Here is a 17,656-nt window from a genome sequence, read left to right on the forward strand (position 1 = left end):
TAACTGAAAAAGCTATCCAAATTTCTGTGCATGGGATAAACCAAACTCTTGTTCACAGAGTAAAAATGGGTCTAAAGGGAAGAATGAATGTCTCTATCATTCCAGTCCCCGGAGGAAACTCTTAGTATGGTTTCTTGTGTATATTCTTCAAAATGTTCTTTCTGAATATTTAAGCAAAAATATAATACCTACATATTATCAGATTTTTAGAGAAACTTTACTACGCTACACAAGCCCTTTCTACAACTAGCTGTTCTCCAATTACACTACCACTGATTATAATTTAAGGAGCCATGGTGGCGCAGTGGTTAAGTGCTTGGCTGCTAATCAAAAGGTCAGTGGTTTGAACCCACATAGCAGCTCCACAGGAGAAAGACCTGGCGATCCGTTTCCTTGAAGATGACAGCCTAGAAAACCCTGTGGAGCAGTTCTGCTGTACCACATGGGGTCACTGTGAGTCGGAATCAGCTGGACAGCAGTTAACACCAGCACCAATGATGATATTACCTATAGCCTGTTCTCCACAAAACCATCGTAACTCGGATCTTGTTTCTCTCTGCTTAAAACCATTAGGGCTTCCCACTGCCCATACCATAAATTCTGTCTCATCCTCCTGGTCTACAAAGCCTTCATCCTGTGGCCCCTACCTGCTTTCTCACCTAAACCCATAAACCCTTCCCCTTGGCCTGCGCCCTGGCCTTCCTGCTCCTTGAACGTGGCAGTCAGCCCCTGCTCCGGCTTGTCCTCTGCCTTGAGTCTCTCCCTTGAACTATGCGACTGGTTCCTGTTGTTCACACCTCAGCTCAAAGGTCCTTTTCCAGAAATGCTTCCATACCACTCAGCCACTACTACCTGCCTACCTACTCATTGCCATCAATGGGATTCCTACTCATAGCGACCCTAGAGGATGGAGTAGACCTGCCCCATAGGGTTTCCAAGGCTGTAATATTTACAGAAGCTGACTGCCACATCTTTCTCCCCCGAGCGGCTGGTGGGATCAAACAGTGACCTATAGGCTAGCAGCCGAGTGCTTAATCACTGTGCTACCAGCGCTTCTTAACTCCATCACTACTATCCTATTGTTCTATTTTAGTTGTCAGTAGAGCTCTTATATCTGAAACCTTCTTGTTTACCTCCTTGTTTACTTGGGTCTTACCTGTTTTTGCCTCCACACACACATGCTTTCCTACACCCTGGCCAACACTGAATATTGTGAGATTTAATAATTCTTTGTAATCTAATAAATAAATATTGGGTTTTTTGGGGACATTTTTAAGAATTGTGAGTGTACTTATAATTTTTGATTACTAGTAACAGAAAATCCACTTAAAGTGGCTTTCATTTAAAATAAAGTGAGAGTGTTTTGGTTCACATGACTGAGAAATCTGGAGCTGGGTTCGTCCATTCAGGACAACTTCACTTAAGGGCTCACCTGTGTCCTAGGACACGTCAGCCCTGTGACTTGCCTGCACAGGCTTGTCTCAGACAGGCTTCCACGTGTTTGAGCAGAGGGGTCACTAGAGAGGGAGGCTGCTTCTTGCCTGGATAGTTTCGGCAAACTTCTGCTTGATCAGCCTGAATCACGTACCCATCCCCGAACCAATCATGTGGCCATGTGGCTAGAAGGTGCTGTTGACAGGTCTGGATCACATTTCCAGCAGGGAGTCAGGTAGCAGGTAAGCCCACCTGAGCCACAGAGACTGAGAGTGGAAAAGGAGTGGCTCACAGGAAGAAAGGGCCCTGGAAGCAAAAAAGGAGAAATAATCATTAGTGTCTCAGCTCCTATGTTCTTCTCCCATATACATTGGGAATGTGTGTTTATTTTCCTGTGAATTGCCTGTTTATATCATTTGCTCATTTATTTAATGAGGTCGTTCGTTAGTTTCTTATTGATTTGAAAGAGCCTCCCCACCCCCCCTTAGGAAACTAGCCCTCGATCATATATACTATAAATATTTTTTTCACTTTTTTGCCTAAACTTTCCATAGGAAATTTTAGAGTATGACATAATTGGATTAATCAATCTTCCTTATTCAGCATTTATTGAGCACCTAGAAAAGGTAAGGAGGTACCATTAGGTACTGAGAACACAGAGGTGAATAAAGCAGGGAGCAGTCCCTTGAAGAAAGGGTTGGCTGGGTAGGAGAGACTGTAAGGTTGACTAACTCTGACCAGATGGCATCATGTAAGGCTTCAGAGTTGAAATCTGAACTGTTTCCAAAGGAATGAGTCTGACATGGAGGGAGGAGGGGCATTTTCTTCAACACTGAAGCTTCTCTGCTCTAGGTATGGTTCCTATATTGTCATAACTGAGAATTTTATAAGTAGCTCACGACAAAAAATGGCAGGAGTTCTTGGAGCCTCTTCTGAAGATTCTCACGCCCTTGTTTATTATAGTGGTGTTTCAGAGCCCTGCTGTGCAATGCTGATTCTGCAGCTAGCTGTGACACTTGTGGTCTGTGTAGACGTGGTGATGTTACACTTGGTTTTCCATCCATTTTACAAGGGATGTGGATTTTTGTACACTATTGATCACTATTTCGATTCTTTGTAAGGCCTTTATAAGACACCTTTATAAGTTAATTTAGGCATGTTAGAAGCTCAGATGTGTTAAGAGTGTTCAGACAACCAAAATCTGTCTTTAGAAGTCAAACAAATAATCAACAGTACCCAGTTTTAAGCTATATCTAACTAGCACAAAGCTTCAACTGGCTCTGGAAAATGTATAACTACTGACTAGCAATATGGTCTTGATTTGACTTTTCTTCAGCGTCCTCATCTATAGTACAAGAAGCTTGGACTAGTAGACCTGAAGGTCCTTCCATTTCTTGGGATTTATAATGCCTGAGGAGCACTGATGTGCAGTGTTTAAGAACTGTACCTACTAACCCAAAGGTCAGCAATTTGAATCCACCAGGTGCTCCTTGAAAACCGTATGGGTCGGTTCTGCTCTGTCCTTTAGGGTCTCTGTGAGTCAGAATCAACTCGACAGCAACGGGTTACGTAGGGGTTTTTATGATCTGTGAGGACGTAAGTAGGCAATTATGAGAGAAGACAGTGACATCCAGAGGAGAGTTTTATGTTTATCAGTGAAAGGCAGCGCCACGTTGTGAGACTCCTGGAGACCCAGCCACCGTTTCCTCTTCATGAAACTGAGCTCATAGTGAATGCCTCACCAAGCTCGTGGACTTGTGAAAATCGGCCTAGAAAGTGGGTGTGAAGACAATGCCTGGCACAAATACAGCGTATCATTAGCAGCCGCAGCGGCAGTAGTGGGCGCTTGACTATTTTATGGACACACAGGTAGAACCTTGTCACCACGAACATCACAAGCGTTCTTATATGTATGTATGTATATGTACGTATACATATGTACGGATGGATCAGGTTTCAGCTTCATTAATATTTCTTTAATTGTACCCCTGATTTCTCCTTGAAAACTCAGTTTCCTCTCAAAGATTATAATCTACGTTGAGGGCATTGCCCATGCTTCGCCCCAGTCCACATGAATTTTTGCTGTATTTAAGTTTTCCGGCTCTGTGCTCAGACCTTTCTGTTCTCTAAAGTCCACTCAGCGTTGCTCCATTCACCCAGGAAGTAGGACTTTTTTATTTGTATCATTTCTGTTGGCCATTTTTGCCAATTTTATTTAATTTATATGTACCTATTCCCAAATAAGAGGCTCGATGTAACTCTTAAGGTTTAATAAAATAGAAAAATATTGATCAGAAAAATATACCATAAGGATTCTAATCAGAATTTTTCAAAGTGTGTTCCAAGGAACACTGGTGCTGTTGGGTGTTAACAGTTGCTATGAAAACAAGAAGAGGGGTGAGGTTCAGTAGATAGACAGACAGACAGACAGGAACAAACACACCCCAGATTAAACAAAATCAAATAAATCGATGGTAGTTCTCCTCACTGGAAACATCTTTCAGGATTTTTGTTCCATAGAATAAAATCAAAAAGTTTTTTTCAGAAAGACAAAGCTGTTTGTGGCACTTGTCTCGGAATAAATTCTCTCTTTTGTCTTTAACAAGGGGACACCGAGTGACGACGTAGAGAAATCCTCAGCATCATTTCTTCAGCCAACAGAGGTGGTTTGTGTAGTCATGGTGGTTACACAAGGTTCCATCCATGTCACGGGGGTGTGGACTTGTGTACAGTATTAATCCCTCTTTCAATTCTTCCATATTGAAAATAGTGCTTTTTACAAGTTTTGTATGCTTTGTAGCAATTTTAAAAACCGAATTAGAATAATGAAGTGTTGTAAGGGTAGAAATTACTTTTAATTTTTGCATTGTTCCTGGTTTGCATCCTTCTGTGTTATCTGTCAGTCAACTTGTAACATATAAATTCACAAAGGCAAAATAGCAGTAAATCAAATAGCAGATTTTAAACTCTCAGCTAAACCTTTTCCTGTAGAAACACCTAAAATGCACAGAGGTGACTGAATCTAAATGCCCGCTGTTTGAAAGAAAGGGAAACTGCTTCTTGCTGCAATAACTATGAAAACAATTAAAACCAAATTTATAAAATTCATTAAGTTTAGTTTACTTTTTTTTTAAACATAATTACTATGTTATTTGTCTACTAAATCCAAATAGTTGACCTTGAATTACCTGTTCAAAATTTAAAAGAATAACAACCTTACAGCTGTATCGATTTACACATAGGCAGGCACGTAGGTGGGCAGGCAGGCAGGCAGGTGGGCGGGCGGGTGGGCGGGTAGGCAGGTAGGTAGGTGGGCAGGCAGGCAGGTAGGTAGATGGACTGAATGGTGGATATTATATCTGTGTGGATCCCATAAAATAATGTGTCATCTGGGGTGGAACTTTCATTCCCTAAACAGACGTAGTGAAGCTTTTTTCCGTTGAATGATGTGTTGCCTCTTCATGTAAAATAATGGAGGATAGTAAGTGCAGACCAAATAGTTTGTTATGTTTTATAAAATTCATTTCTAAATGCACTGGGTTAGATTTCAAAATTAGAAATGCACTTTAAAGTGACTAATGAAGGCCTGTACAGGATTTAATAGTGTGCAGCTGTTTCCTACAAAGTATTATTCTGTAAAACATTCAAATAAAATGACTTTGATGAAACTTGAGTAAAATAAAAAATGTAAATATTTATTTTATCCCTTTTCCAGTAGTTGAGGGGAAGGCTGGAAAAGATTAGAGTAGGGGTCATGTTGCCTTTTCAAGGATGTTTTGTGAGGTCTTGCAGAACAAACAGTATCAGATAAGGTTGACCCCTAGGGATTGTGCCGACATTTTATACATGTGAAAGATCTATGAACATACTCAAGACAGAGCAAAGTAAGAAGCACTCTAAGTGTTTGGAAAAAAAAATACTGGTAATATTGATTTAGAAAGACAGATATGTGCACGTCTAGAAAAGTATAAAATATGTGAACATTTTAAATGGAGACCTTAGTACCACAATTCAATAACAGCTCACGTTACATGTTATAATAAGTACCCTTTTACCAAAAAAGCAACTATATACTTGTTTAAAATATTAATATTTTATATGATGTTTAATAAAATTACATGACTTTTTTACATCTATGTCAGAAGCTTTGAGAAATAACCGATGAAGTGTAACCTTAGAACATTTAGAAAATGTATTTAAACCAGTTTTGTACTTCTATACTTTGTTATTTTTTTTATTTATTATTATACTTTGTCTTACAAAAATGGTTACAAAAGAATTTAGGATCCTTAAAATATTAGTGTTCTTGTGCACAAGAAATAAAGCTTTAGAAAATAAAATTGTTTAGTTTGTATCGTCATAATTAAAGTTGAAGAAAAAATTACCAAGTTGTTTTAATATTCAGGATAAGAGCCCTTGCATATAAGACTCTGTTATGGAAATTCTGACAGCCCTGTAACTGCCGACCTGGTTATGTTGTTTGGAGTGGTCTCCTCGGATCCAGGGAGAAAGCTCACAGGCAGTTCACAAGCGGAACTTTCTCTCCTGTGGCATTGTCTGTCCCAAGGAGACACTGATTTCCTGCCACTTCTCCTGTTCAGAGCAAGCCTTGAGAGGGCGGGCCCTTATAGCTACCCAGCTACATTAGATTTTGAAAGAGAGGGACTGTGTGTTCTATTTAGTCTTCATCCGTTGTTTTCTGCAGACGTGCGTTTATTTGTATGGTGTGTAACCTAAAACAAAACACTGTGCTGTCAGATATCATTAGAGCAGACTCCATATGCCATTAAACCCAAATCAGACAAAAAGCGTAACCTCAGGTAGTTTACTCTTAGAAATTATGAGGACCATATGCTAGGAATTCTTAATGATGAGGTCTGCCAAGAAGCTCCAGAGAGTGATCCAATTAATACATGCTTTACTGAAAAAAAGGAAGGACTATATCCTGAGCACTTACTGCGTGCTCCCCTCTGGGGATTGGCATCCTACGCAGTAAACTGTGGTGCTGATAGGAAAGGCCCTGTGGCCTTAGCAGGATGCTTTCTGGGGAACCTGAACCATCCGGGTCACTCCCTCCCCTGCAGGTCCCGTAGTTTAACTTAGTGAACAGGGCAGACGCTTCAGCTGGGTGACATCAGAATGGGACAGACACTCCGACAGGGTTTCCGCGAGGGTGGTGGTGTCCTTGGCACTCTAGGTGACAGGCCCCTAGCACGGGGTGTTCTCTGACTCGGCTCTCAGTGGTCAGCTGCTTCAGTCTCCTCAGCGAGCGCCCTCACTCCAGGCTAAGCACTCCTTATGCACGTTGTTGCGTGAATAGGAAAATAACGTAAATGTGTTTGTTGGGCTTGCCTGTTACCAGCTCACTAAAACTTTCAGTAAAACCTAGAAGACTTGCATCATTTTCTTGGGTGATTTTTTTGCAAGTGTAATGACATGTTAATATCAAAACCCAGCTTAGTAAACATATAAAATTATAAATTATATAATGTATTTATAATTTTATAATATGTCATTTATATTTTTTTTAATTTAAAATTAACCATAATGGTTAGTGAAACCTTTTGAAACACTACTTTCAGGCTAAAAACTTGTAATCTAGAATGTCTAATACAACTGTATTAAGCCAAATGTTTCTTTTTATGTTTTTATAGCCGATTGGTGCTTTGAACCCGAAGAGGGCTGTGTTTTACGCAGAGCGGTACGAGACGTGGGATGATGACCAAAGCCCACCCTACCACTATAACACACATTATTCAACGGCAACATCTACCTTGTCCTGGCTCGTTCGAATTGTGAGTATCTTCATTAAATTACAGGTTGCCTTTAATACCTTAAAGTTTTTAACATAGGCATAGTAAATAAAAATCAAATATACTTGTTATTTATTTTGAACAAAGGTTAGAGACTGGTAAAACAGAAAATAGAGACTTCCAAACTCTAACAAAAACTGTGTAACTTTGTTTTTGTTTTTCCAATTAGTTTTCTCACTTGTAAAATTGGGTTAGGAAGATTATTGGGAGCTTTTTAACCTAACTGAAAACCAGACCAGCTGCCGCAGAGTTGAATCCAGCTCATGGAGAGCCCACGAGTGTCAGAGGAGAACTCTGCTCCACAGGTTGTGAGTGGTGGTTTTTTCAGAAGTAGGTCACCAGGCCTTTCTTCCGAGGTGCCTCTGGGTGGACTCAAGCACTAGCCTTTGGGTTAGGAGCCAAGCGGTTAACTGTTTGTGCCACCCAAGGGCTCCTCTTAGACCTGAGCCAGTTATAAAGGAGCCAGACTTCAGGGGTTTCTTGGTTTTCCTTTACACCTACTGCCTCCTTTCACGCTAACTAGTATAAGCTGTGTTTGTTCTCCCCCGTTTCTTTCTCTTGCTTCTGTGGCAATGTTTTAAAAACAGCTTCTAAATGTTTTGAAGACCTCTTTCTGTAGGTCTTCTGTCTCGTCCTCCCAAGATGTAAGTATATTAAAGTCTCTCCCATCTCAAAAACGAAAACACGCCACCACCTCCCATGCCGACACTGCATCACTCGCCCATCTCTGTTCAGCCCTAGCCAGGTTGTTCAGACAGGCCCTACCACACGGCTCTGCAGTGTGGCCATGCTCACTTTGACCACCTCCCAAGGAATCCTGGTTGTTGTTAGCTGTCAAGTCAATTCTGACTCACGGCGACCCATGCGTGCAGCACAGAACTGCTCCATAGGGTTTTCAAGGCTGTGACCTTTTGGAAGCAAATCCCCAGGCCTGCCTTCTGACGCACTTCTGGGTGGGTGTGAACCACCAACCTTTCGGTCAGTAGCTCAGCGACTAGCCACTAGCACGACCCAGTCTCTGGCCTGGTTGATTTAAGCTCCATACCTGCCCCTTTGCTGAGTTGTACCTGTAGAAGCCACAAGCTGTGTGGCTAGATAGAGCTTCCCATTTGTACCAGGGCATTCCTGAGATTTAGCACCACCGCTCACTGTCCTCCTGAAATTCTCTCCTCCCATGTACTCTCTGGCAGTATCACCTCCTGGCTATCCTCCTACCATCCTAATTATCTCAGTCCTCTACTCAGGTTTCCCACCGTCTTCCTATCCCCCATTGTCTGGGTTCTGGCACTCAATTGTAAGCTGATGACTTGCAGCTTCTGCCTGCAGCCCAAACATTTGTCTCCAGCTCCGGACTACTGGGTATTTCTACTTGAACCTTCTCGGAATACCATAAGCAGCATTTTTGGGCATGACCTCCTCATCTTCCTCAGAGGTGTGCTGTGGGCCCTTCTGCATTTCCCGTCTTCATAGATGCCACGGCCTTTCACCCAGTTACCCAGTATCAAAACCAGCGCCATCCTAGATATCTGCTCTATTCTGCCAGCCCTCCCATCCCATCGACATCACTTCAGAGCGGTCCTACCAATGACACTTCTCTACAGTCCTCCTTTTCTCTGTTCTCGGCTTAGGTTCTCATTACTTCTCATCTAGGTTACCATAAACACTCTTCACAACTCTCTTGGTCGTTAGGGTTGCTTCTCCAATCTAATCCAGTTAAGAGTAGAGTTACTGGAGTCAGAAAGTCTGTTTTTTGGGGGGGAGGGGGAGGAGCGAGGGCACCATAAAAGACTGAGGGATGCTATAGAATGCTGAGTCAGTTCTCTAAAACAATTTCATCATCAATGTTTTCTCCCTTTACAAAGATATACTTCAGAGCACTCTTTTGTAAGAAGCTGACATGCCACAGAAACACATTGGTGAAGTAGAATACATTACAGTATGCATCCATGAGAAGGCACATCCTGTTTTCACAGGTATGTCTCCCCATGCTTAGATGACAGCTTTAATTAGGGGGCCTTCCTCCATCAATCTCTTTGTTACAGGGAGAAACTGAATTTACTACAAAAATGTAGTTTGAGTATGTTTTAAACAACTCATAAACCACTGAAAGGTGACAAAATACAAACCATTACTGTTATAAAAATAAGTTTGTCACATATGATTCAGTTTAGTTGAACACAGATTTTGTATTTTTTATAATCCTAAACCAGCATAAGTTAGGAAATTCAGATTAACTAGTCTCTCCAGATTAGCAAACCCAAATCTTATTTAAAAAAATATATATATATATAGTCTGTAACAATAAATAAAGGAAAAGACATTGTGCTATTATTCCCTTTTTAGACCAAAGTTATTGCATTAGTCTAATTTGTCCAAAGAGTCTCAATAATTTTATGAATTTGGATTTTTTTTTTTGTAAAAATGATTCTGAGCTAGCAGTTTCTTAAGAAATATTTTTTATTTCTTAATCCTAGCACTTTTAAACTATTAGAAATTCAATTACTTTATTTACTTGGAATTTGGGGAATATTATATAAGTTCCTGTTTATAAACCAATAAGAACTAAGTGTAAACTAAAGAACTAAGCCTTTAGTTTAAGGGTTGTAATAATTTATCAATACCTTCCAAAAGTAGGAAAATACCTCACACTTACAAAACAAGTGAAAAAGCTTTTCTGAATTACTGGCACATAGACACATACAGAGTGTCTAGCTTCAGTTCTGTAGTTTCTTTCAGCCACAGATCAAAACTGAACACAGACATTTACCAGTCAGGATCTCAAAGAGATGGTTTCCTGTCCAATGAACATACAATATGTTCTTAATTGATTTGAGCTCACAAACAGACTAGCAGACAAGCAAACAAAAAGACTAATAAATTAGATTCTCTGATTACAAAACGGTCAGACCATAAAACCAAATTCCCAATCCTTGCTGCCACCAGCAGGAAATGACTTATTAGCTGTGCATGAAGCAAAAACAAAACCAAAGTATCAGCAGAGCATAAAAACCCCTGGAGGAGAAGAGAGTCAGTAAAGGTAAAGCTGCGTCTGCTGCCTGGGGCTCTCTGTGGAAGCCGAGCAGAGACGGGCTGGGCGTGAGTGGCCTGCGAGATGTACTTCTTAAGCAGCACAGTCCGTTTGGCTTCATCAGGTCAGTCCGCGGGCCATCTTGGAGGGCCTCCAGAACTGGTAGAGAAGGACATTGTTAGAAGACGTTTCACCAGATGTCTCAGTGTGGGAGGACTTTCCATGCCAGCCAGGTCCCATCAGTGACAACCGTTGCCTTAGTTATTGTCCCTGTCAGAGGGGCTTAGGATGTCTCTCAGTTATTTTGGGTGGAAAGAAGATAGAGCCGGAAACCATTTCTGAGAATACATTGTCAACTGGGCCGTTGTGAGAGTTAAATGAGACAGTAGATGTGATAATATTTTGAAATGCATGAAGTAGTATCCCATGGTTTTTATGTAATCAGATGAGTCTGAAGCTAGATTTGACAAGACTTATCCAAGTGTGAGTCTGTAAAAATATTTGTAATCAACAGCCTGGTTTAAATTAAGTGGGTGGTGCAAATAGTTAAACAGCTAAGCGCTCAGCGACCAGCTGAAGATTAGTGGTTCAAACCTACCCAGAGGCGCCTCGGAAGACAGGCCTAGGGATCTTCTTCTGAAAGGTCACAGGCTTGAAAACCCTACAGAGTAGTTCTCCTGTGCACGTGTGGGGTCACTGTGATCAGAATCGATGCAAGGGCAACTGACAACAACCTCCCTGATAAGCTAAACCCTTTCTCAAATCATAAATCAGAATTCATCCATGAGGTGATTTAGTGAAAGGGAATTAAGAACCTGAATCTACGCAAGGCTGTGGCAGGACAGTCTACACACTTGGCCTAAACTTGATCCCGTAGCACTGTCTGTAACAGTGCTGTGCAGTAGAAATATAATGCAAGCCACCTTTGTGACTTAAAATGTCTGGAACTGCATTTAAGAGCAAAAAGAAGCAAGCGAAATTAATTTTATTTTTAGCCCAATTTATCCAAAATGTTTTCATTTCAACATGTAAACAATATAAAAATTATCCATGAGATATTTTCCATTCTTTTTTCCACTAAGCCTTAGAAATCCGAGTGTATTTAGCATCTCAGTCGAAGTGGCCCCATTTCAAGCGCTCAGCAACCTCACGTGGCTGGTGCTCCTGTACTGGACAGACAGACCTGAAGGGTCGCTTTTCTGGGGACTCTTTCCACCAGCACATCAAGGTCTTGCTGTTAAAAGGAGAAGTATTTTGGTCTCATAGCTTCCTAAGTGTTTAACCTAATGGCCCGGGGAATTGTAATTTCCTAACTGCCATCCCAAGGAATTTGTGAAGTAGCAAATTCCTTAAAATTTGTATCACTAAGAATTTGTTCATAAAAATAAAATACAGATTAAAATAAGCACCTGCCCTTTACCTTTTAAGCCTTTTGACTTAAAGTCGTTAAACTTATTATTAGTTTTAGTCAATATATCTAGTATGGCAATGATAATAATTGCTTTAAAGTGCTAATTGCCTATATGTCCTGTTACTTTAAATTTAAAATATTATTTTGGACAATACCAGTGAGATCACTTGTCTGAATTAAACACTGTAAAACACTGTTTCCTTGATAGCTACTTTTGTGCAAAAGATTAATAAACTATTACAGTGCGGCTTCTGATTTCTTCAGCTATTAACCGGTGTAGAAGGACACGTTTCGCATGGACTGTGTTCATTGTAAAGAGCCCTGGTGGCACACGTTGATGAAGCATTCAGCTGCTAATGGAAAGTTCTGGGCTTCAAACCCACCAGCCACGCTGCAGGAGAAGGTTGTGGCGGTCTTGCTAGAGACGGCAGCCTTGGAACCCTGTGGGGCATTCTGCTTTGTCCTGCAGGGTTGCTTTGGGTCAGAATCAACTTGATGGCAACAGGTTTGGTTTGTTTTGGTTGGTGTTTATTTTAAATCTTACCCAGAACATATAACATCCACACAAAAATAATTAAATCTTACTCATGGACCTTTCTAGCCCTCAGTAAGCTATTCGCCTTCAAAATTCAGTATATTCAACCTCTGTTTTCAAAGCTGATTTGTCAGACATTTAATCATAATTCTTAGGGAGTTAAGTCAGTTGTGCAACGAAAGTTTTAACTTTCTAAACTTTCTTTATAAATTATGGGTTGCTTTGAAAGCTTAGCCAAGAGACTGTTTAAAACATAATATAGAAAAAAAAATAGTAGATGCCCTTTTGCAGTTGTGATAATTGAAACCGAAAGATAATAACACTGAATAAATATTGCTGTCATGTTTATCTTGAGTACCGATGTTCAAGGACAATGCAGACTTACTTAGAGAAAGGTGAGGAGTACTTAACCCAAGAGCCTGGTGCATAGTAGGTGCGTGTTGCTGCTGTGTGCCGTCTGGTCCACCCCCGACTCACAGTGACTCTATAGGACATAGGCCCCATAGGGTTTCCAAGGCTGTGATCTTTACAGAAGCAGACTGGCACATCTTTCTCCCAAGGAGCGGCTAGTGGGTTCAAACCACTGACCTCTCAGTTAGCAACATAGCACTTAACCAGTGCGCCAGCAGGGCTCCGTAGTAGGTACACAGGATAGGTTAACTAATACAGATTTTTGTGAAGATTCTAAAAGATGCTTCTGGGCTGTTTCATAACCAATGGGGAGAAAACAAATTTCTGGGATTAGACAAAGTCTAGTTCAAATACTGGTTCCTCCATTTCCTAGAACTGGCCTTGAATTTTCTCAAATGTAAAACGAGAATAATACCAACTCTGAAGGGTAATTGTGAGGATTGAGAAAATACAGCATCTGGAGTATGGAAGGTGCTCAGTAACTTGTAGTTGCCTTCCCTTTGGTATTTATCATGCCATATCGCTTCAAGATATACATTCTTTCTTTCTTTGATCTAGTTATGTTCCAAGCCCTATCTCTTATGATGGACGGGGTTTGCATTTGACTTTCACATGGGTTAAAGAAAAGGAAAAGAAGACAACTAAAGAGGAGAGGGACTTGAGAAGACTTTTATGAGATGACTAAGCGAGAATCCTGTAACACAAAAGCATAGAGAAGTTGGGTAAAGGGAAGAGGAGGACAGGGAAACGGTGTTGGACTGCCCCGGATGGGATTAACTGATCTGTGATCACCTAAAGGCAAGGAAGGTTGTTGGGAGTGATTGTGGGAAGAAGGATGTTAGGAGCATGACGTCTGCCATTGCCATCTATATTCACGGGCCTAACCCTCAGTTTTTAAAGTCCAAAGGGTGTGGTCATTTTAATTTCTGGAAGAGTTCCTGAAGGCTAACGTAATGCTTGACCCTCTATGTCAGCCAGGCATGAGTGCAGTGAAAAAACAGCGGCCTTGCACTGTGCCTCGAAGGGGACAGGGAGATACACGGAAAAAGTCATCTCCACGGAAATCAGAGCTCGGAAGATCAATACTCACTTATAAACAAATAGGTTGTCAATTTCTATTAGCACTCCACAACAGTGGCCACTGGAGGCCTTGAGGAATAAAGAGACAATATGTCAGTAATACAGTATGTGACCCTAGAACAGCTGTTAATCAGATCTTTTTAAAGGCTACTTAAAACAGTGAAATGAGGAATTCTTCAATATTCTCAACTTTTAGGTTCCACCAGATTTATAAACCTGGTGAAACAAATTTTTATTTTTTTTAATCTTAGTTAAGGTGTCTTCACTATGCCCATCAGAGCTATTCTTGGCAAATCTTTGTTAAGGGTTAAAAAACAGAAAACATTTATAATTTAGGTCAGGGTAGAGATCAGATTTAGTGTTTGATGACTGGAAGGTAGGCTTTGCATGTGTAAATGAGCCTTCGCTCACATCTGCTTCGTAGGTTATAAAACACGGAGACAAGGCTGATCTCTGCAAAATAATTGGTGTCCCTTGCCTGCAGAGAAGAAAGAAATGCCTTATACCAAGCCAGCATCCTAGAATAATGAGAATTCTGAAGGTAGAACTATTTGGTCAAACATCTACCAGTGGTTAAGCATAGAAAAGACTATTTTTTATTATATTAAAAAAAAAAAAAGACTATATTTATGTCATATTCAAGACTGTTCCACTCTGACTGATCCCTATCCCATCCCCCAACGGTACCTGATGTGTTTACTTACGTTCAACACGCATTTATTTTTTTTAACTGTGAGCCAAGCCCCGTGCTTGGTGTTGGGGTCGTGGAGATGAGTGAGGCCTGAAGGCACAAAGTCAGGTTGAAGAGCCTGTGAACTGCAGTGTGGGGGAGTTCAGCAGTACACAGCTGGCTCAGCGTATACAGCTGGCAGCCATTGCTCTTAACGCTGTGTCAGACAAGACACTTTTGAGCTTTCTCTGTCTTATTTTATTCAATTTTATTTAATTCCCATAATGACCCACAAGCTTTTTTCATCCTCAGTTTAAGTAGATAAAGGAACTGAGACACAATTTTGTAACTGAGAGGTCAAGTCACTTGCCCAGGATGGGTGGACAACCCACCAAGATCCACACTTAGAACTGCCATGTTTCAATTTACCATTGCTAACTTTAGAATTTCTGTATTGCCATTTTAATTAATTTAATTTAGTGATCAGATACACACATGTTTAAAGTGAATTAAAAGTCTTCAAAGCAAATTAATTGTTGAGAACAATCGCATGTTTTTTTCCTCCTAACTTAGTTTGGGTGACATCTCTTTGTCTCTCATGTCACTTAAAATCTTAAACAGCAAGATGGACTTCCTGGATGCATGTCTGATTTCCAGGTGAAGCAGTAATGCTCCCACGTGGCCCCTGTACTGTTACAGCCATCTGGGTTTCATCTCTTCCCTCACACTTTTCTGTCATTCGCCACTGAACAGGGAATATTGGCAATGCATTGTAAACTTATAAAATTGGTGAAGCCATAGCACAGGACCAGCAGCTTTTCTTTCCATTGTGCATGGGGTCACCATGAGCCAAGGGCAGCTAACAACAACAGCAGCAATACAATAGCACAACCAAATCGTAGGAGGAGATTGAGGACCAGTGATATTTGTGAGCTGTTGTGCAGCAGTCGACCCTATGGCTAGTGACAAGAAGGGAGTTTAAAGGCACAAAATAATGCTTTCTGCGTGTGTAAATATTAACAGAGATCAAATTCTGAAAAAAATAAAATCTGAAGTATTTAGGGAAATGTCGTATAGAGTTCTTAACATTTTTGAATGAGTGATACAGTCATTCTAGACTTAGAAGTTATGAATTATGGAAAAGGAAATACGCTTATCTTTGCTATTCTTGTACTCAAGGAACCCTGGTGGCGCAATGGTTAAGTGCTCAGCTGCTAACCAAAAGGTCAGTAGTTCAAATCCACCAGCAGCTCCATCGGAGAAAGACCTGGCAATCCGCTCCCATAAAGATGACAGCCTAGAAGACCCTACAGGCCAGTTCTACTCTGTCACACCACGGGGTCCCTATGAGTCAGAACCAACTCAGCTGTACCCAACAAAAACATTCTTGTATTTACCTGAGAAATCTTTAATAAAAATGAAGGCTAGTTAATCCTTTTAATTTTGGAATAGAATTTAATGACGTCAAAAAGAGTGCTTCCAATTGGACTAAACCAAAAGCAAAGAAGTTTCCTGAATAAATTGAATGCTTTGAAGGCCAGCGTAGCAGGGGCAGGGGTCTGGGGACCATGGTTTCAGGGGACATCTAAGTCAATTGGCATAATAAAATCTATTAAGAAAACATTCTGCATCCTGCTTTGAAGAGTGGCGTCTGGGGTCTTAAACGCTAGCAAGCAGCCATCTAAGATGCATCAATGGGTCTCAACCCACCTGGATCAAAGTAGAATGAAGAACACCAAGGATATGAGGTGATTATGAGCCCAAGAGACAGAAAGGGACTACATCATCCTGAGACCAGAAGAACTAGATGGTGCCTGGCTACAACCGATGACTGCCCTGACAGGGAACACAACAGAGAACCCCTGAGGGAGCAGGAGACCAGTGGGATGCAGACCCCAAATTCTCATAAGACCAGACTTAATGGTCTGACTGAGACTGGAAGGACCCCGGTGGTCATGGCCCCCAGACCTTCTGTTGGCCCAGGACAGGAACCATTCCCGAAGCCAACTCTTCAGACATGGATTGGACTGGACAATGCGTTGGAGAGGGATGCTGGTGAGGAGTGAGCTTCTTGGACCAAGTGGACACTTGAGACTATGTTGGCATCTCCAGTCTGGAGGGGAGATGAGAGGGTGGAGGGGGTTAGAAGCTGGCGAAATGGACACAAAAAGGGAGAGTGGAGGGAGAGAGCAGGCTGTCTCATTAGGGGGAGAGTATTTGTGGGTGTGTAGCAAGGTGTATGTGGGTTTTTAGTGAGAGACTGACTTGATTAGTAAACTTTCACTTAAAGCACAATAAAAATTATTTAAAAAGAGTGCTTCCCTCCCAAAAATGAAAACTGCAGAAATAGCATCAAAATTAAATGCATTAGGAGCTCCTGAAGAAGTTATTTCTAGGTTTCATGCTCTGGGAACCGCATGACAGACACAGTGTTAACCTGAGGGCATAGTCATAGTGCTGGCAGGGTTTGAAGAGTTTGTCTCATTTGACTTGTTTATTTCATTCATTCATTTGGTAGATTATACATTGAACCACTTCTGTGTACTAGGAGTTGTCTAAGTGTTGGAGATAAAACAGTGAATAAGATAGACTTGGAGTTTGCCTGTCTAGTCAGGAATATGGACAAGTTAACCAGTTAGGAAACTGTGTGATAACTGCTTCAGTGCTGTGTTTGAGGAAATACAGGTTGCTATTAAGAGCCCTCCTGGTGCGATGGTTAAGTGGTTGGTTGCTAACTGAAAGGTTGGCCATTTTCAACCCACCAACGGCTCCTCAGGAGAAAGACCTGGCAATCTGCTCCCATAAAGATTACAGCCTTGAAAACTCTGTGGAGCAGTTCTGCTGTCACGTGGGGTTGCCATGAGTCAGAATCAACTTGACAGGAGTGGACTGGTTTTTTTGGTTTCCTTTAAAGAAAGAGCAAGGTCCCAGGCTGGTACAAATGGTTCGTGTTCAACTATAACCTAAATGTTGGTGGTTTGAGCCCAGCAACAACAGCATTTGAGCACTGGAGAGCACTGGCAAATCACAGAAAGTCTTCCAGGAGAAAAGGACATCTTGGCTGAGACTTACAGGATAAAACGGGGGCAGGTGAGAATAGTGTGGGAGGGGTCAGTGTACCAGGCAGAAGGAACACCACACACGGCAGACAAGAAGTGGGAGAAGTGTGGGGTGAGACACAAAGGGGGTAAGAGATACAGGTGAGCCGTTAAGCAGGTTCAGATCACAGGGAGTCTTGTAAGCCAGTAGTTTAGACTTTTTCCTGAGAGCTCTG

The 17,656-nt window shown here is 41.3% G+C and overlaps 1 protein-coding gene across 7 annotated transcripts in view; it reads left to right on the top strand.

The window, feature by feature from the left end:
* The window catches only part of NBEA (neurobeachin), an 892,011-nt gene that overhangs the window by 787,963 nt on the left and 86,392 nt on the right, over window positions 1-17,656 (top strand). For all 7 annotated transcript variants that reach the window (XM_049853455.1, XM_049853457.1, XM_049853456.1 and 4 more), the window contains one exon: window positions 7,089-7,229. In XM_049853455.1, the coding sequence (XP_049709412.1) occupies window positions 7,089-7,229 (141 nt within the window). The remainder of the gene's footprint in view (window positions 1-7,088; window positions 7,230-17,656) is intronic.

Source organism: Elephas maximus, chromosome 14 (genome assembly GCF_024166365.1).
Source record: "Elephas maximus indicus isolate mEleMax1 chromosome 14, mEleMax1 primary haplotype, whole genome shotgun sequence".
Taxonomy (NCBI): Eukaryota; Metazoa; Chordata; class Mammalia; order Proboscidea; family Elephantidae; genus Elephas; species Elephas maximus.